The sequence below is a fragment of the Uloborus diversus genome, chromosome 5 (assembly GCF_026930045.1).
Source record: "Uloborus diversus isolate 005 chromosome 5, Udiv.v.3.1, whole genome shotgun sequence".
Classification (NCBI taxonomy): Eukaryota; Metazoa; Arthropoda; class Arachnida; order Araneae; family Uloboridae; genus Uloborus; species Uloborus diversus.
In genome coordinates, this window is record NC_072735.1 from 63,311,927 (window position 1) to 63,333,079 (window position 21,153).

General features: G+C 30.5%; 1 protein-coding gene across 1 annotated transcript in view; it reads left to right on the top strand.

The window, feature by feature from the left end:
* The first annotated feature begins 258 nt into the window (after positions 1 to 258).
* LOC129222666 (peroxidase-like) overlaps positions 259 to 21,153 on the top strand; it is a 70,094-nt gene continuing 49,199 nt past the window's right edge. The window contains exon 1 of the mRNA XM_054857197.1: positions 259 to 376. Within this exon, the coding sequence (XP_054713172.1) occupies positions 351 to 376 (26 nt within the window). The 5' untranslated portion in view covers positions 259 to 350. The remainder of the gene's footprint in view (positions 377 to 21,153) is intronic.

Sequence of the window (21,153 nt, forward strand, 5' to 3'; positions counted from 1 at the left end):
ATGAAATATTTGAGGGACAACATTTCAGCCCTTGCACTTTCTCCCAGCCGAGAGGAGAAAAAAAGAAATCCGAAGGTGTACTCCACTGCCCCACACCACAGAGAAGAAATCAAGAGCATGAACAAACAAAGGCTGTCTAGCGTGACCGAAACACAGAACCCGTTCTCGAATAAAATGATCATGTTTTCTCCTCGAGCGATTCAAAATCCCCTTTTACACCCAAGTAAATACTTCGAAGTTTTAACCCTCTGAGCCAATGCCCGGGCCTTGGTGGTTTATCTTCGGATCATCTATCGATTGTGTTTGTTTTTACTAATACGCATTGTTTGTTTATTTATTACTCTTCGAGGATGTACGCTCATCTTCAAACGAAAAAGTGAGTACTATAGTTTTTCTATTTTATAAATTATGGTAAGATTAAAATACAAATATGGTAAGATTTTTTTTTTCATATCTTTAAAACTCCTTATTTTAGCGAAATTCGGAAATATTTTTCTGTGACTTATACTGTACTGTTGTTCTATAAACAACGTTACATTAAACTACTATAAAATATAATAATAAAATAAAGCGTAAACTTTTTTTCTTTTACCACTTTGTAAATCTTGGACCTAGAGTTGAAAATACGAAAACTATTTTGAATGAGATATTCTTGCTGAATTAGACGTGAATATATATATTTTACTATTTAACTTTTTTGAACTTTTTTTTACATTTTTTTTTTAAATTCCAGAAAAAAAATTCTTTGAGTTATTCTGTAACGCTGTCCAACAGATTTTTCGCGTTTGTTCATTGTTATTGCTGTATTTCTATTTAATTCTTTTACCACTCAGGAAATCTTACCTCAAGAGTTGGCGGTACAAAAAAAAACCTTTTTAATGACATATATTTGCTCAGATAAACACTGACACATTTTTTGATATTTGAACTACTTTAATAATTATCAAACACATTTTAATATTTCTTTAAAATTTCGTATTTCAGTGCTATGCAAGTGCTATAATTTTCAAGCATTAGTAATTACGGAAATATTAAAATGCAAACCCATTTATGTTGCAATCCAGAAAAAATTACCCGAAAAATTGAAATAACAAAAACTATTTTTATTAATATATATATATATGCTGAAATAATTGTGAAATATTTTGTATTAATTAAACCATTTATATATTTTGTAATTTTAAGCATTGTTTTTAAATTTTTTTATTTTAGCTTTTTTTGAGTACTTTAATTATTATGCATTAAATATTGCAGAAACATTTAAATACTGGAACATAACATGGACATATAAAAATATTTAAATCAATATTTATTTCATCAGTCAAAAAATTGTGTCTCTAGAATTGGAAAAAGAAAACATATTTTCAAAGGAATGCATTTCTTGAAATGAATGTGCATAGTTTTGCTATTTAATCAGTTTAAATAATTGGTGAATATTTTTTAAAAATTACTTTAACATTATAGTATATTCTAGCAACATGCGATTTTTTTTCTTTCAGTTATAATGCCGTGATAAACGCAAAAGTCGTATCTGCATCTGAGTTCAAAATGAGAAATTGCCGTTTAAAGTTGTGTGCCTCTATGTATTTGATAGAGATGCAACTTCTTCAGAAATTCTTAAATAATTTTTCGCATCCGTAAAAGACCATGAAACATTGCAGATAGGTAAAATATGTTAGAAAGAAGCACGTTGTGACAATGACTTAATTTTGATAAAAATATGTGGATACGAGTTCTGTTCTCAACGCAACAGTATACTGTAATATTGTTATAGAACAACGCTACAGGATTATTAAATACAATTCTTTACCATTCAAATAGCAAAATTAAAACGCAAATTGATTTACTTTATAACTCAGGAAATCTTTCCTCAAGGTTTGAAAGTAAAAACAACTATCTGATAAAATATATTAGCTGATGATATAAATATGAACGTATTTTCTTGCTATTTTAAATATTTAAATAATTTGTAAATGCATATATATTTTTTTCATTTCTCTAAAACTCCTTATTTTCGCGATATGCGAAAAGATTTTTCTATGACTTAATCTTTATTACTGTTGTTCTATAAACAAAGCTACATCAGAACACTATACAATATAATCCTTTACCCTGATAATAATAAAATATCACGTAAACTTATTTCTTTTACTACTTTGAAGATCTTGGCACAGGAATTGAAAATATAAAAACTAATTTTAAGAAATATGCTTGCTGAATTAGATGTGAATATATTTTTTGCTATTTAGTCTGATTTGTCTTTTTTTTTAACATTTCTTTAAATTTTTGCATTTTAGCAACATTCGAAAAAAAATTTTTCTTTGAGTTATTTTGTAACGCTTTTCAACATATTTTTTGCGATTGTTCATTTTTTTGCTGTATATATATATATATATATATATATATATATATATATATATATATATATATATATATAATTAATTAATTAAATATTGCTGTACTGTTTGACTGACTATTTTATGTTGTACTGTGAGTAAGAGCGATTCTTTCAAATTTCCACCTCAACATTTTGATAAAGAATTTTAATCGCTGAAAAGGAAATACTAACTTTCCTTTCTTTATATTCAAGTTTTACTACTATCAGCATTCGTGTCCTCAATTTATTCCAGTTTTTTCCCTGCGAGCTTTTATGAATACTCATTCGATATTTAATTTTTACCAATTAAATTTTGGTCACATTCATCTTTAAAGTAAACAAACAAAAAAAAATCTGCGTTTTAAAACATTTATGCCTATTAGTTATTTATTTTTTAAATGTAATACTTATTTCTGAAAAACAAATTTATTCAGTATTTAAGATTATGTTAGTTATGCAGAACGTGATTTAACAAGCAGAAATAAAGTGTGCCAGCTCATTTGGCTTTAATCAATGATGTTTTACTTGAAAGTACACATATCTTTGTTTATTTGAAAAAAAATAGTAATGTTAAATACAAATATGTTAGCTTCCTTTCTTTCTTTCTTTTGTTAAAATTCATTTTTATTTACTCATTCATTTATTTTTATTTTGCTCTATGCAATGAAGTATGAAATGATGTTGTGTTTAAATTTTCCTCAAATTTCCCTTTAATCAAATAATTCATTTATTGTAAACATAATTGTGTTACAATTTTTTTCCGGATAATATTATAAAATTTATTTATATTTTTTGCAATGAAAGTGAATGACATTCCTTTACGAGTAATTACGTCCCCTCAATACGTTTAAAAGTAGAATTTATAATTGACATGTCATCTTAATCTTTCAGACTTTTAATTTCAGCTCAGTTGGAGTACTTTATGCATTCTACAAAAGTCCTATTTTGAGAGTGCATATAAAACACATTTTTAGAAAAAAAAATATATGTACGTGGAGTAAAATTGATTATGGAAAAATTAGTCTGTCTAAAACATAAAGTTGTAAAAAAAATAGCCTTACTTTATTTAAAAATCAATAGAAATTTTAAATTCGAAAAATTTCAAACGTAGTTTTTTTTTTCAAGTAATTTTTCTTACAGATTTTTTTTATGCCCTGGAGATTTAGGAAAAAAAAAGTTTCCGTGCAGTTCATAAAAACCGTTTTAAACAATTTTTGAATGAAAAAAAGTTCAAAGATTGCGTAGTCATTTGAAGTCACGTTCATCGAATACTCCCCTAAGTAAATGTTAGTTCCTTTATCTTGAACTTTCTGCTGTAAATTCTCTTTCTAGCATTGTTTGTTTTTAATTACTAAGATACATCACCTATGAGGTTAACGCTCAACCCTTTTAAGACGATGGGACACATTTGCCACCTAAGTTCACATTTTTTTTTATATAAATTACCGAATTCAATTAAATTATAAATTATACATTTCCCCTTTTATTGTGACATCATAATTTTAATTTAAGCAAAAAGTATTTAATGCTGTTAAAAAAAAGTCATTTTATTTTGTAAACATCGCTTATAAAATACATCGATTAAAAATGATTCAGTCATAACGTTTGGCTTCTACTTTACTAAAATACTTTTTTAGTTTAAGACGAAATCCAAACAATGTCATTAATTACTCATATATTTCTGTTGGATAATAAAGTAATAATTTTTTTTTAAACTGTTGTAATGTTTGAATCTCGAAGGGTCCATATATATTTACATAAAATTTACCCTACCAATTTTAAAAAACTATTTAGACGAAGCTAGTTTTTTATAGGGCAAATGCCATGTTTGAAAAATGCCATTTTTGTTAGGAAGGCAAAGGTCATTTTAGATTACTTAGTCAGCCATAGTTTTGAAATGAGACTTAAAAAAAATCGATTCGAAGTCAATTTACATTAAATTTTCATTTTTTATTTACAATAAACAAGTAAGTATTTCGGGGTAAGGCGTTAACCCATATTCCCCATCCCCAAATAGAGAACTGAAAAATCTTGACATACAAGGTACTTACGGCAACGTTCTATAGTTATAAGTTTGAAATAAGTCCATATTCTGCCGCAAAGCTTAAGATTTTCAAAGGGTTAAACAACATGTAAGCAGAAACCATTGCGAGTAATTCAGGCGAAAAAATATTATTAAATAAATGATCTGAAAAACGTTGTCATAGCTCATTTGAGATGCAATCCTACGGCACACATCCCTGGAAACAGGATTAAGGCTGTCTGTCTGCGATATCCTTCCGTGAAAAAGCTTCCAGCTGACTTACAAGTGATTTTATTCTACTGATATCGTTGGAACTTTTACTTTTCAACTTCTCCTTTCATGTAAGCCGCAGGTTGACAGTTTGTTTGTTTTAGTAATTTTGACAGAAGAAAATAGAATAACCTCAATCTGCTGATTAAGGTTAAATCCTTAAGATTCGAGAAAAAATCATAAATACCGCAATAAAAATAAGTTTCATTTAATTAAAATATTCAATGGGTAAATAAAACATTCCAAGCACATAAATGAAGTATTTAATTAGACTAAAGATAAAAAAAATTAATGGCAACATTTTATTGTAGAAACATTTGCGATCGAAAAGAAATTCTAGAACCGTACCAAGAAAAATATTGTTTTCTCAAAATTAATATTACTGAAACTAAAAGAAAGGGAATTCATGCAATGTATTTAGCATGCGGAGTGTCTCATAAGAAGACGCAATGCTGATTTTCAATCACTCGGCATTTCAGGGTTCTGAAACATCTCTTTCACCGAAAGAGGGCGAAAAAGCTTTCCATCTGAGCCCTAAATAAAATATTTTGGAAAAATTTATTTCAAAGGACAAAAACAACATTGTTTATCACAAAATAATATGCAGTAGAGTCTCGAAAATCAGTGGTAATTGGAGTTCACATTACATCGGATTACTGAAAACTCAGATTATTAAGAAAATTTTTAGCAGTTGCAGCATTACCTTTTTTCGGCGATATAAAGACAAAGAAAAGTATTCACCGAAGGAAAAATTTGTCACTCCCAGTGGTTGGAAAAACTACATTTTTTTTGTCGCGAACTACAACTACAACTACTTTGTTACAAATGTAGTTAACTACAACTACAACTACTTTTTTAAAAATGTAGCAACTACAAACTACTTTTGAAATGTAGTCGCTACTTCGCTACTTTCCAAAAAAATAAGTAAATAAAAAAGCATACACAGTAGGTTGTCCCTCAAAAAATGAAAGTCCATTTTTCAAGCATCATACACTCTTGTATTTTTCCTCTTGTGTCAAAACAATCGTGAGAAAAATTTCATATAATTTGCACAACGACAACCCGTGCCGACTTGCACCTGAAAGTGTAAAACAGTACTTGTATGCTAGGCCAAATCGGGGGAGGGGGGGGGACTTTTTTTAGAAACTCGAAAATTCTGTTGATAAAACGTTGCCCCTGTACCCAACACCCCACATGTACTACAAGAACATTTATTCAAAAAACATTTAGATATGCCACACTTGACCTAAAATTTATAATTTTATTTAAAAAATTCATTTTTTTTTTCAGTCATCTTTTAAAAAATTACATATAAATTTAAATAGAACATCAAGAAGTTCAAAAATTCCTGGCGAACACATTTACAGATCAACAATTACAAACGAATAATAAAAAAATAATATATTTTAAAGGAAAAATTAAACTCAACCTGGAAAAAAAAACAGATCTTTGAGTACTATGTGGGAGACTTAAAAATTACAGGAAAACAAAAATTTCTATTTAACGCTAATTACCTACTTTTCTACTTTACTGTTTATATTTTTCAGCTTGATAATTTCGTAAAATCTTACATTGCTGAAAATATGTATCAAAAACTTAATTTTTTTAAAGAAAATTATAAATGTTAGGCACGTGTGGGATATCTAAATGATTTTTAATTTGAATAAATGTTTTTGTGGTGCATATGTGTTGTATAGGAGCAACGCTTTATCAACAGAAATTTTGAGTTTCTAAAAAAACATTTTATTTTAATTTGGCCTAGCATTACACAAGTACTGGTTCACACTTTCACACATAATCGGCACTTGCTGCCGTTGTTCAAATTATATATATATATATATATATATATATATATATATATATATATATATATATATATATATATATATATATATATATATATATATATAATTTTTTTTTTTTTTTTTTTGACGCAAAAGGATAAAATATAAGAGTGTGCGACTTGAAAAATCAACTTTCGATTTGTTTTTTGGGGAGGGGGCACCCTAATACACACACACACCGTGAGAGGATTGAAAAAAAAAAGATTGATAAATTAGCTCATCAGAAGACACTAAGAAAAATGTCCGTTATCATACTCTCACACACTGTAATGCTCGTATTTATTGTAAGTCCTCCAGAATAGTTCAATTTCATCCTTTTCTATAACATTTTCAGTAGCTTATTTTTATTTGGTGAATACTGTCTAAAATTTAAGCCTCGCTAAAATATTTTTGTTCTTCAATCTTCGGTCTGTTCTTATAAAATTCACCAAATTTTCAACTTGCGAAATCACCGATATCTTCATTTTCACGAAAATAAGTGCTTTTTGCAATATAAATATTGGTGAAATATGAAAATTACGACGGCAAAAAAACTAATGGCGTCAAACAGAACGTATGGCGTCAAAATGAAATGCCTGAGGTCAGCTCATATTTTAATGAATCTAATTTCTCATTGCATCCGCTGATGCACTTGTGTAAAATTTGCGCCAGTCAAATTCGTTTGAATCTTGATTTTTTTTTTCAGTTTATTTAAAAGTAGTTTCCAGAAATCGCTACAAACTACTATTTTTTGTAGTTAACTACTCACTACACTACTTTTTTTAAAAAGTAGTGCGCTACACTACAAACTACTTAAAAATGTAGCTACTACAGTAGCGTCGCTACTTGTAGCGCGCTACTTCCAACCACTGGTCACTCCAATTTTAAAATAAATTTCCATTTTAATCCTGAGGGGTTTCCATTTTAACCCTAAAAGGGTTTCCTAAAGGAAACTTAACAAAAAAAAAAATGTTCACGATATCCTAACGTGTTTATGAGTAAATTTGTAGGCAAACAAAAACGGCATTTTAATCATCCTTGAATCTATTTCGGTGAGTTTCGTTGTGTCGTCTTAATGCATGTGCGTGCGTATGTATGTATCATACATTGCACAAAAATGGTTAGCCGTTTCGTACGGGTCACTTGAACTGCGGAAAAGTTGTACATTTCACCTCTCGATTGCGATCAGATGTTACAAAAGGGCCGTTTACTAAACTTGCTCTTTACAGTAAAATAATGTTAATTTCTAGTCACTTTTCTTATCAAATTATTATCTCCGAAACATACCTTAATTGATCTGGAGTAGTCAATAAATATTCAATTCCACTAGGCAAGTGTTGTCGATATCGACCTCTTAAAACCTTTTTATTACTTTACTGTACATAATTAAGGAAAACTAAATGTAGCGAAAGATGTTGATTTTTAGAAAAAAAAAATTTATTTTTAGCTATTAAAGATACCAATTTTAAAATATCGATGAATCACCTCGAATTAGCCAAAATCTCGAACCTTTGATTTTTGTGACTCTACGGGATTTATTTGTTAAAGGACAAAAGTTGCCAAAGTATTCGTGCACAAAAGTTGCAAGACGGCTGCATTTATGTGTCCCCCCCCCCCATGATCAATTTTAATTTTGTACAAGGCAGAAAAATTCTTAAGCTTGCGACCGTACGCAGCAGTCACCAATGAAGAGTGCGTGTTTTATTAAATTAGTTTTTTTTTCAAAGTATTTCACTTGAACAGAAAGACTACGAGTGCATGAACCTTTTTGTATGCATTCAGTATCTAAAGTGAAAATTTTTGTGCTTTCGAACTCCAGTAGAATGCCTTTTATCGCATGAAGGAAGTCTTTCCAACCTTGGTATGTGATTTCAAATTGTCATTATGTTAAGATTTTAACAAACATTTATAATACTCCTTTAATCTGTTGAATTTAGATCATTCTGCACTTATAACTCAAATTTTAAATTTTCCTGAGGTCTTGCAGAACAACTATGGTTAATTCCGTTCAAAAGAAAAAAAGAAAAAAAAGATTTAGCCCTGGCCTTTTTCGAATAAAGGAAAAGTATCAAGACTTGATGAGAAACTATATCATTCATATCAAACTAACTACTCGCTTGTTTCAGGCCAGATTACCAAATGAATTCTTGACTTTAGGTTGTTTCTTTAAAAAATATTAGTGGGGGTCGGTTCTGATTAATGTTTTGTTTTTGAATAAATCTGAGATTTTTTCAAAGCGGGTTTATAAAATGCATTGCGTAAAATTCAGGAAAATAATCGAATGGCTTGGAAAATAAACTAAATATAATTAAAAATACTGTTCAATTTAGCATTAAGGAACATTGGTACTCTTAATTTTAAAAATTATTCTGTGAAATTCAAGAACATAAATGAATGACTTGGAAAATATACGAAATAGAATTTAAGTATTGTTTAATTTAACAATGAGGAAAAATTGGTACCCTTAATTTTAAAAAGTATTATATGAATTCCAGGAAAAGAAACGAATGTCTTGGAAAATAAACAAAAAAAAAATTAAAATACCGATGAATTTAAGATTGAGGGAAATAGGTACCCTTCATTAAAAAAGAAAAAAGAGGAAATGTTCGATTTTTGGAATTTTTCGTTGAAAATGTAATTTGGCACATGTTGTATGAATACAGACATATTCGGGATAATAATTATATTCACATATAATGCCAAAATGCGTTACACTTTTTGAAAAGAAGAAATTTTTGCTCTTTAAACGAAATTTACATAGTTGCATGATTTGTACAGACATCATTAGGTATTTATTTTCCTTTGTACATTTTATTCAGTGACTTTGTCTGGCTTTAACTAACCGTGCTATGCCTTAATGGAACAGGCTGTAAATACACGTGTTACGATTGAAACTGACCCAAGATAAAATTTAATTTAACCGTGCTACGATTGAAGCTGACCCAAGTTAAAATTTTATTTAATCCACTACACATTTACTGAAAATATACATAGATTACAAGATTTTTTTTTTTTTGTCTATTTCAATCCAGTATTTATTTTGATGCAGAATAAAAAAGAACGACTTTTCCAGGAGCCAAAGCATTTGTTTGGCAATTAGTCACACACTATCGCTACCACCATTCAACGGGTAGTCTGTGAGTGATTGTCCGTGCATTACTCGAAACTGCGGACATTTCAAAAGAAAATTGCCACTTTTGCCGAACTAAGTCATTTGTCTGCACACGCAGTCAGCCATGTAGAATTAAGGTTACAGTTACAGAAAATGAAGGAAATTCGTTCAGAAATCTGTCTGCAATTTTATTTCGGTGCTGTCACTCTTGAAGTAAAAATTGCTAAAAAGTGGGGAGAACAGGAACAGTGTTTTGATGGAAATTAAAAAGTGCCCGTGTAAATAAGAGCATAAAACATTTAGTCCGAATGCGTTTCATGTTTGCATGACAAGGAAAGTAGTTTCATGGAAATTTCCACATACCATAGATGTCCATCCATCCCCGGCGGGTAAGTACAATTTTATCGCAATGATTATATACGGTTACGTAAGGTGAAAAATATAATGAATATTTATTCATAGTATTTGTAAAGATTCAGTTGAATAAATTTGACAATCGATATTAATGACATACATGCGGTTGTTTTATCACGAACATGTTCCATGCCAGATTGAAGCGTTCTAAATGTCTAGAAGTAGTTCGAAATGTTCCGAAGACAATTCTTATAAAGAACTGTCCATAGATGATGTCACACATTCTTATACATTTTTGTCCGCCACTCTCCCTTTCTCATTAAGTGTCACGCGTCACCTTAACCTTGTTTTCCTTGTTACATGTCGCGCTGTTTTTCATAAACACTTTTTGAATCCGTGATGTCACAATTCTCGTTAACGCCCCCCCCCCCCATTTCACACAAAGTGTCACCCTTCATCTTACCCCTTGTCACATGTCACACTGTTCTTACTAAACATATTCTATTTTAAAAATGCGTGATGTCACGCTTATTGTCCTCCCCCCTGTCTCATGCCATGCTATTTTTTCCAAACAAATTATTTTTGAGAAATATGTAGTGTCCCAAGTCTTGTTAAAGTGGATGTGCTGGTCAAAAAGGGCTGTTCTGTCTATCAAACCCCATATAACATTGCTAGCTAAGTCTTCTTTGTGTATGATAAAGCAAGCACTTAAGACGACTCATGAGTCATCATTAAAAGTTCGCATAAGAGTAAAATCGTGGAGAGACAACCTTTTGAACATCCCCGATTGTCCAAGAAGCAATGCTGTTGCTTCATTTCGTCTCGCGACCAGGCACGATTGCTTATGTGCCCATCTTACCAAACTTCCGATTATGGGTAGTCCTGCCCCCCCCCCCCTGTGCCGCAGTGGTGCACCGATGGATGCCGATTACCTCCCCGTGTGTTCCGCCTTAGATCGAGATTTTCGCTCACGTGATTGGTTGTGACATAGAAATGTCGCAAAGTAGTATTCTAATCTACTCGAACTTAGCTTGCGGCTTCGTTCGAACAGATTAGAATACTACTTTGCAACATTTCTACGTCACAACCGATCACGTGAGCGAAAATCTCGATCTCGCAAGCTGACGAGCTTGGAATGACCGCCCTGTATTTTTCCCCATTACTGGGAGGCCAGGGATTAGTTGAACAATTTGAACTCTTGATTTTTATTTTGTTCTTGTGTTTGCCTGCTTTGTTTTGTGTTCATTGTTTGCTTAAAAATGTCCCCCTTGTTTTTGTCTCTGTATGGTGTAAGGATGATGTTTGTACTGCCTGCTGCATTGGAAATAAAAAAAAAGTCTTGTTACCCAATCCCTCACCCTTGTCACAAACTGCCACAATTTCGCAAGCCCCCCCCCCCTCCCCCCTCAAAGCATGACACCATGTGCGGAGAGCCCCAAAATACTTTCGAGGCGCGCTTTAAAAAGAAAAATGGCTATTCAGTAATCGATTTTTTTTTTGCCCTGAAGTGTTTAATTACTATGAATTTTCTTATTTATTATTTTGTTATCTTTATTTCAAGTACAACTAGTATAATTGGAAAAAAAAATTGCAGATCATTTGAGGTCTGTTTCTGTCATTTTGTATAAATTATCCCAATTATTATGCGAAATTAGCATTTAAAAATATTATATAGAACTAAAATGAAACTTATTTCTAATTTATAATTACAAGGCTTAATTACTAAGACAGTTCGTTCTTTCGGCTAACTACATTCCTTAAACAAACTGAAGGCATAAACTATAACACGAAGAAAAAAAATTTAGTTTTAAAATTGTCTTCTCCAATTTTCATTTCAAACTGCTCTTTTACTATTTTCACCAACAATGCCTGGATGAAATAAAATTAGTTTCCGGCCGTGGCGTGCACTTTAAGATTATGATATTGCATTTTTTTCACTTGGAAAAAACATAGCTCCAATTTTCTAACCTAAATTACAGTAAAGTTGCCTTTGGAATGCTAATAACAGTACAATTTTTGCTTAATGCATAGTTTTTGAAAATATAGTATTCTTGTTGTTCAAAACATTCATATTTACTAGAACAGCAGTATTTAATATGTCTTCCATGGAACCCATATCTACATTGCAATTCTACTTTCACCAACCATGAAGCCTATTATTTTCGCAGATTTGAGATAACACAAAGAAGAACCACTCAGATCATTAAAATTAAATCTCAACGTTTTGTTTGAGCTTGTTGTTAAAATTTATCTTAAGAAATTCGGTGGCAATTTTTGAATTTACTTCTTTACGCCAAATATTATTCTTCGAAATGATTTTTTGTTGACAATGTAAATAATCCATTTTCAAAATGTTGCAATCAAGCTGCAATACAAAGAAACTCTGAGCGTTCTATGAAAGAGGTAGACGTTGAAAAAGGTTTTCATTTATCAATAGGAAATGCTAGCTGGAATGAAAGACTCCTCAAAATTATCCTAATGTATAAGACAGACAATTGCAGCTTTCAGGGAATTCCTTTACCTTTCAAGTTTTTGTGCTCGAAATAGTTTTTTACCCGAAACGAGGCGAGCATACACTGAATAACGATAAGAAACAATATCAAATCTGAAGGTAGAAATCGTTTTCAAAACAACGAACGGATTTTGCAACTTCCACAAACCAATTAGCACTACAAATTGTATTTCACCAGGCACTGTCTGTGTTCCAGTAACTGCTCCAAGTGACCACATTATGGATCGTTACTTTTTCTCCAGCGATGATCTCTCAGATAACACATTTAAGGCTCTCGAAAAACGTAGAAGCGTGTCTATCAGCTTACAAGGGTGGACGTAGCACGCAAACATTTTTACCATTCGTGGCTCATTGAACCTTGTAAAGCAAAAGATTTTTTGGGGAAAGGTTGTTAAAGGAACCAAGCCAAGATGATAAGTTTTCCATCAACCCATAATGGTTTCAGATAATAATGTCAACATCAAGGTGTTGATACAGGCCAAGGCTGCTCTTTGTTATGGAAAGGGTTCGAATGTGTGGAGGAGGAAAGAATCATTCATTTTCGTTCCGGAAACGGTAGGGTATTGTAAATGAACATATTTGCGAAATGCTGTGAATGATTTCGTTTACATAACTGGCCTCTTTGCTACTTTGTAACAAGTGGCTAGCGAATGCTTCTTAGTGTTTCAAGTTATGAGGACACTCAGCATAGCTTTTGAAAAATTTCCTTGAAATATTTTATCGATAAACGTGTTTTTGATTTGTTGGTATCACGTAGTTGAAATGAAATAAACTGAAGTACATAAAAAGGGACTTATCATAAACTTAAAAATATTATTTTTGATCAATTATAGACTTTTTAAAGGCTAAGGTTTTGAGAAGCATTACGAGTATTTATTATTTTTATTATTTTAGAATTTCAAATTCAGAGCCTGTTAAAGGGATTTCCTGTAGTTATGAAATATACATCCACATTTTTGTAAGCCATATATAATTTACATAATTTCTTTTAGTATCATAATCGACAGAACTAACTTGTAAATAATTGCAAAAGTAAAGCATAGTCAATACTGTAACTTTTCTAATAATGATGTCTTTATATTGACAATAAAAAATTTCTCAAGCTCTTTTTAGTTTGATAGTACTTTTCAGCTTTTTTTTTTTTTTTTTCAGATTCAGCCTTATTCCTGATTCGGCACATTATCCAGTTTAGTTAAACTGTTGAAAAACATGGTTTCAACCTAAATTTTCACATGTAATGATTTTTTTCTTCTCTTATATGAGTCACTTAATGAATGTATAACAATTGGAGCCATTTGAATCATAAATGAGAAAGATATTAGACCTTGAACCTATTTGCTTTTGCCTTGATACTTAGCCGTCAATTAAAATTTGTAACGCCAATAATTAATAATTTTGAAAGAAAGTGCTGCCTTATACTAGCAAAGCAGCATTGTAAGCTTTTGCTTTCATTCTATCCAAAATTCAGGACCCTTGTAATAACTTTGGAAGTAAAAAAACCTAAAATCTTTATGAAACTGAAATAAATAAAAAACCTTTCTTGGACACAAAATTTATGATAATATGCAATTGCTTTCAAGTTACACCTGTATGCTATTCGTGGAAAACATCGACCGAATGAAAACAAATGGGTTGTTAGAAGTATTGCCACATTTGGAAATTCATTCCTTAATAGAAAACAAGTTCAGTAGTCTATTTTCCCATGTACCGACATCGACTTTATAGCAACTGGTCAATATTCTCTTAATTAACTGAGACTGAAAATTATGTCAAACTTACTTTTTTTAACATTTAATGTTGTAAAATTTCTGCGCAGCAGCTAATGTATTTTTTTCCATAAAAAATTCTTGGATCGCTTTTAAAAAGAAAAAATAATAATAAAAAACTCATCAAAATGAAAACTCTTAAAAAAAATCTTTTGTTGCTCTTTCTTTTGGGTAAAAAGAAAAGTACGTCGAATTTAATTTTTCACCGTTGCAAAAATGTGAAAAAAGTAATAATTTAATATACTTTTACTAATAAATAATAAACTGTACTCTTCAATAAATAATTTTCGTAAAAATAAAACTGCTTTCACAGCATTTTCTTTCAGTTAAGCAATAAAGCTTTCCGAATTTACTTTTACTTCCCGTTGCCAAAAAATAAAATGAAAAATTAAAACTATCTGTTTATAATAAAAAAAAAGTAAGGTCAAAAGAAATTGTGAAAGAAAATCTGTGGCGGGCCTGCGTCTAAGAGACCCCATAACACATACAGTCTTGAAATGTTGTACAAAATTACTTCGAGCCCCGGTGGTTTGCACTTGTTTTTTAAATTTCGAATGAGTTTTATTGTAATTAATATTTTAAGCTCAAATTTCGTGGGAGGGGAGTTATTTGGTGATTTTTATTAGGCTTAGCTGAAATTCAGGCACTACCACCTTTATTAAATCTATCAGTAAAAAGTGAAGGAATTTCCCCACAGTTTTCTTTTTAACACCATTGGAAAAAGCGACATTTTTTACTCCAGATCTATCTCGACCTGTAGTCGAAAAACGAAGCTTCTATCTCCAAAGGAAAAAAAAAAGTTACAAGCCGTTTTAATCAAGTTCGAAAAATCTCATCTCCATTCAAATTATTGATGTTTTATTTGTCGTTGCAATAGTTACTCTTTTAGATTCGTTTGCTTCTTCTTTCTTACTCACAAGTATGCATATTGTAACTGATTCTTCTAAACAGGCGAAACAAATAAGATTGCGAAGTAATCTTCAGGGGTTGGTGAGCGGCAGCGAGCAGGGGGCGGAGGACCCATTAAACCATTATTTCAGATTAAAACTTGGGCAGCGGAGTCGGTTGAATCAGGAGTAAGATCCATTTTCCCACCGACTCCGCAGCTTTGGTAAAGCTTTAGCGTTTTGAATTCATTTCATTTTGATTCAAATATATTTATCTCTGACTTGCCTGAATGTTAAGTCCATGAGTTTTTTTAAAATTTTTATTAATAACTTCTTTTTTATCACTTGAAAACAAAATTTGAGAACATATTCAGAATCTGCACAATTTTTTTGGAGCCAAAAAAAAAAAAAAAAATCTCACTGTCGCTAATTTTATTTTACTTTATTTATTTATTTATTTTGAATTGGTCAAAAAGGACCATTTTAAAAATACCCTTTATATTATACCTGTTCTTCATCAAGAGCTTTTTCCGCAAAATTTTGTTTGATGTATAACTGCCTGTAAGTTTGTGATCTACTTTGACCTTAATTTTCCCTGTAGGTGCTAATGTTACTGTTTTTAGAATTGTTCAAATGAAACGAAAAATAATTCAAATCAGGAAGTAATGCATGAGAATGAGGAATTTTTGCGGGATGCTTCGGACATAAGTTTGTTCGAATAGAACAGTTCACTCAAATGTTATAAGACCGTCTCCCTTTCCAATTCTTAGTTACTCGATATTTATTTTATTAGTTTCTTTGTTTTTGAGGTTTTTTTGTTTTAGTTTTAAGCTATACTATAAAGATACATTAGGCCCTCTTTTATGAATATCTCTTCTACTTTTATGAGAAAGTTGGCTCGAATACTAGACCAATAATCTTGGTCTTCTTTGAATCAATTTGTAACTGTTTATTTCAACCACATGATGCACACCGACAATAGGGTTTTTCTTTTTATTTACATCTGATCTATCTTTTCCGTGAATGCAGTATAAGTCTTGTTGTAAGTAAATAGTTTTTCTTAAAAAAATGTTTAAATGGCCAACTTTCGAGGAATCCTTTTTTTGCAACTGCTGCATTGAAATAACATGATGAAATAATTAGAAACGTACATTTTCATTTTTAAAATTATACAATGAGAGCATCACTTGAATAAGTCCGACAAAACTCACGATGCATTTTCTGTCTCCTAATTATTTATACAACTTTCCTTTAATCAGAAGAATCAGGCATCAATTTCACGCTTTCAGGAAGAGAATAAATGCTTGTAAACAGTGAAACGAAAAAACGTAAATCTTAATGAAAATAAATGAATTACACAAACAAAAGGATAATCAATCACCGACTTTTATTTAATTAAAATAAGTTGGACCAGTTTTCTTGGAAATACATTGGATTATCAACTTTCTTTTTTTCTCTTCGCTCTTTGCAAAAACTGTGCAGCGAATAGATATACTTAATTCGCGATTTTTTTTCTTTAGATTCCTTTAAAACTTGTTTCCGAAATCAAATTAAAGTTCTTCCTTCCTGTTTATGTAACAAAAATTTTGTTCTGGAAATATATACGTTGACACACAATCGCACTAAAACAACAAAAAAGGAAAATAGAGCATTTTCAAGTGTTTTTAGTGTGTATGGTTAATTTTCCGCTTATTGATTTCCGCATATATTTGCAAGTCAAGGGTGGTCAGCAGCGTCAGACAATAGAAAATAATAGAAAAAAATGTCAATAGAATCATTTATTGTATTTGTAAAATCAATAAAATGAATGGTATAGCTAAATTTTGTGTTTGCGTGTGTAATATAAGCAGCAGTTAAAGTTTGATGGTAGCTATAATATTTTTTTGAAGAGGGAGGCGGTTTATTTCCTGTTTACAATTATTTTCAAATGAATGACGAATACATGCATTAACTGTCCTAATAAAAATCCACTTATTCTAAAATATACAACGAGACAAAAATTAAATGAAAAAAAGAAGTAATAATAATATTTCTGTTTTTTTAAAGGATATCGAACAAAATGTTTCAAGCCTAAATCTAAATGGATTACGCTTTTTGAATGATCGCAACCGTATCAAAACTTCTAAAAGCTAAATTAAGTTTCCAAAAAAGAAAGAAAAAGAAAAAAAAAAAAAGAATTGAACTTTAAGACACAGTACTCAACAAAAATGAAGCATAGTAAACTTTTTTTTTGTTGCTCATGTGGTTATGAATCTTGGTTCTAAATTTTAAATGTGAAATTCAATTCGTTTTAGAGATACTTAAAATATTCTGAGCTTTGTCCGCCTAAATGGGTGACAAAGACCCGAGAATGGGTGGTGAGTATGGTTATAGGACAAAAACATATTTTGAAGAAGAGAAATTTACTCAATCACATTCAGTCGAAATGGTGTGGTTTGCATCTTATAACTTGGGGAATAAGATGTCACGAAATTAGAACCTTATAATTATTTTTGTTTCTCACTATTAAAATCCTCTCATTGCTGTTTCTCTTAGAGTTATGATTTTAACAGTACAAGTTTTTATTAATCTCTGAGGGTTTCTTCTGTTTAAGAAATAGTATTAAATATTTATGTAGATCATGCTATGCATGTGAGCAATAAAAGTTAGTATGCATTTTGACCAGAAATTTGTATAGGATTTATTTTTTAATTCAAATTAAAATTTACATAATTTTCTTTGATTTTTCTGAATTTATTAAAAGCATGTTTTTTATTTGAGCAAATAGTCAGTTTCCTAATACAATATTAGTGTTTCGCTGCAATGATGCAAAAAATATAAATCGCACCATGTATTTAAAAGAAAGATTAAATTTTATTGTTTAGTTTTTAAAAACTTAAAAATATTAAAATAAATACGAGTCAAACTGACTTTTGAAAAAACATGCTCAAATTTATAAGCTAAAAGCAATGCATTGCTTGCAAATGCTTTTATTGCTTTTTTTACAGAAATTTATTTGCAGAATGCATTGTGTAGCCCTAAAAAGATTTTTTTGTGAAAAATAATCACAGCTGACAAATTTGACTTTAACGTGCTGTTTTTCAGCTAGTAAACATTGACATTATTTGCCATGGTAATAGTGTGAATAAAGAAAGTCAGATAATCAATTGAATGAGGTCGCCGCATTTTTTTTTCTAGCTTTTCTTACATGTTAAATCGAGCAAAAGATGAACTAATCTAGTTGTATTTGTACCAGTTTCATTTACACATCCGTAGAATTAGAAATCGCTTTGCAGACATTTTTACTGGTAATTTTCTTCCTCATATACCTGATGTGATTGGAAATCAGAGTACATCTAACTTTAATTCACTTGTGTAATTTCCTACATAATTTAACGCTTGGTTTTTCAGTTTAAGTTTAAGCCGAGAAATTTACTCAAATCTTGAGAGCGGATAGAAAATTTCAATGAAAATACAGTAGAATGTGAAGCAAGGAAGTTTTGTTGATTAAATGTTTACACAATTACAATATTTTCTTTTCCTTTTTGACCTACATTCCCGTAAAAGCTAGAGAAAGAAGTAAACAGCATGAAAGAAAGCTTAATACATTTTCAAAATATCGCTAAAAACAAGTAAACGTCAAAAATGAATAAAACTCTTGAATGAATATCGAAAAACTAAACTCCAGAAAAAAGGATTTTGAGACAGGGAAAATGTGTGTCTTTTTCGGTCTGTCTGTCTGCACCCGTCCCTTTCCCTCCAAGCCCTAACAATGTTTTAGTAAACAGTCCACTTCGAATAAAATTTTCTTTTTCTTTTCTTTTCTTCGACAGATCTAGGCAAGTACACCTCCGTTTCGTATTTCTCTTTCTGATATGAACAATCTTTCGTTCAATTTTGAACAGCTCAAAAAAACTTAACATTAGCGCCTGTGGGAAAATTTAAGGCAGTTATAGGACTGAATTTAAAGAATGAATTTCTTCAAACAAATTACGTTGAAAGAAGCTTGTGATAGAGATTTTATAATTTAACCACTCGAAGGAATTTTTTTGAACATTAATGACAACACGAAAAAAAAAAAAAATGCCACCTAAAATAGCAAAAATTTTTGAAGATTCTGAATATATACTCAAGTTTTCGTTTCAAGAAATAGAAAAAAAAATGTTATTAATAAAAATTAAAATACCATATCCTTTAAATATAGTCAACATAGACTTGACATTCACGCTAGTCAGAGATCGAAATAAAAATCGAAACTGCATGGGTACATTTAAAGAAAAGTAATTTACTTCCGCAAATAATTAGTACGAAGTTTAATAATGAAAAAACCAAAATATCCCAAGATCAATGCGGAGGTCACATTTTGCCGTTTTTAATTGAAGTGCTAGTTTTAAACAGTAAACAATTCTTCAGAAAAGAAACTAGAACTTGATGACCATGAAAAATAGCAATATTTTGAATAAATCCTAGTATTCCAATTCTCATCTGACCTTGCACGTAAAATGTTTCTTCTATGACAGCTAATTACGCACACCTAACTTCGACGCTTTAATTCTTTTAAAGAAAATACCATTCAAATTTCCCTTGTCGGCAATTTTTATTGCACGTTACAAATATTATTATCAATTAATTTACAAGGTTAGAAGAAAATGAATTTTTGTGATACTAGGCTTGGTTGTAGTGCAACAAACAGGCAAATTATTTCAGGAGCAATTGCTTTGTGATACCTTAATATACTTGAAACAAGTTCATCTGGTTTTACCTGGAATATAAACTTTTCCTGCGCCTTGAGATAGAAGGAAAATTGCCAGTAATCTCAACTGATCGTGATATACTTTTTTCTTTAAGGGGAAGGATTATTGAATGCGTCAAAGATCATGATTTATGCTTTGGGCTTAGAATTAAAGTAAAGTAGCTACTGAAAAAAAAAAAGACGAGGAAATAGTAGTCTTTTTTCATTGAGAACATTTTGACTTAAATATATCGTTCAGTAAATAAAAAGAACGTTTCTAAAATTTGCACGAAAGCAATATCTCAGCATAATTCACTTTAATAATTAAAGAGCACTGATTGTCCTTGTAAAAAGTGAAATTAAGAAGTTACGTACAACGAATGAAGCTAAAGAAAAGCATGTAAAATTACAGCTAAAATTTTGCATGTGAAATTTTTAATCGAAGTTTAGTTATGATACTCAAATTTTGAACCAAACAAAAGTCTGGGAGACATTTTACAAGCTGTATTATCGGCATAAGTGAAAAACTGCGGACTATAGCCAGTTTTTAATAGCTCATTTTTTTTAAACTAATATACAGTAAAGTAATCTTACTATTATATACGCGAAAGTTTGTCTGTATGGATGCATGGATGTTTGTTACTCTTTCAAGCAAAAATTACTGAATGGATTTTATGAAATTTTACAATAGTATAACTTATGTATCAGAATAACACATAGGGTAGTTTTCGTCCTGTTATGGGGAGGGGGGCAAGAAACCCCATAGGGGGCAATAAAACACAATTTTTGTATAAATTCTATAATATGGTCATGAAAAAATACTTTCACATATTAATTAACATTATATGTCCATCGAAAACACTAATTTTTCTGCTGAATATGGCACCTGTTTGAGATTTCTAAGTAGAATAAAAAATTAGTTATGAGTTTTTTAGTTCCATGTTCGAATGCTTTCCACAATTTAATACAGTATTTAGTGCATCTTCTCAACTCCATGTAGATAGCTAGAATTGTTGTGTTGTAATATTTTTGCTTTTCGTCTGACTGTTCAAGGCTTTTCTCAAGTTAAATCTTAAAAGAAACATTTTCGTACAACATTGATAAATAATAAATGGCTTTGGCTGATTATTTTCCATTTGAATGAAACTTTAATACATTTTTTTTCCATTTATTGCGCTGATTGGAAACTTACTCATTATCTAATTAACCAACAGGAATCCCGCCCATTTTTTGCGGTAATACAGGGTGTCCGAAAAGTCCTTGGCACATTTAAAAAAAACATAGAAATGCAATAATTTGTCTTATGAATTTGCAGTTT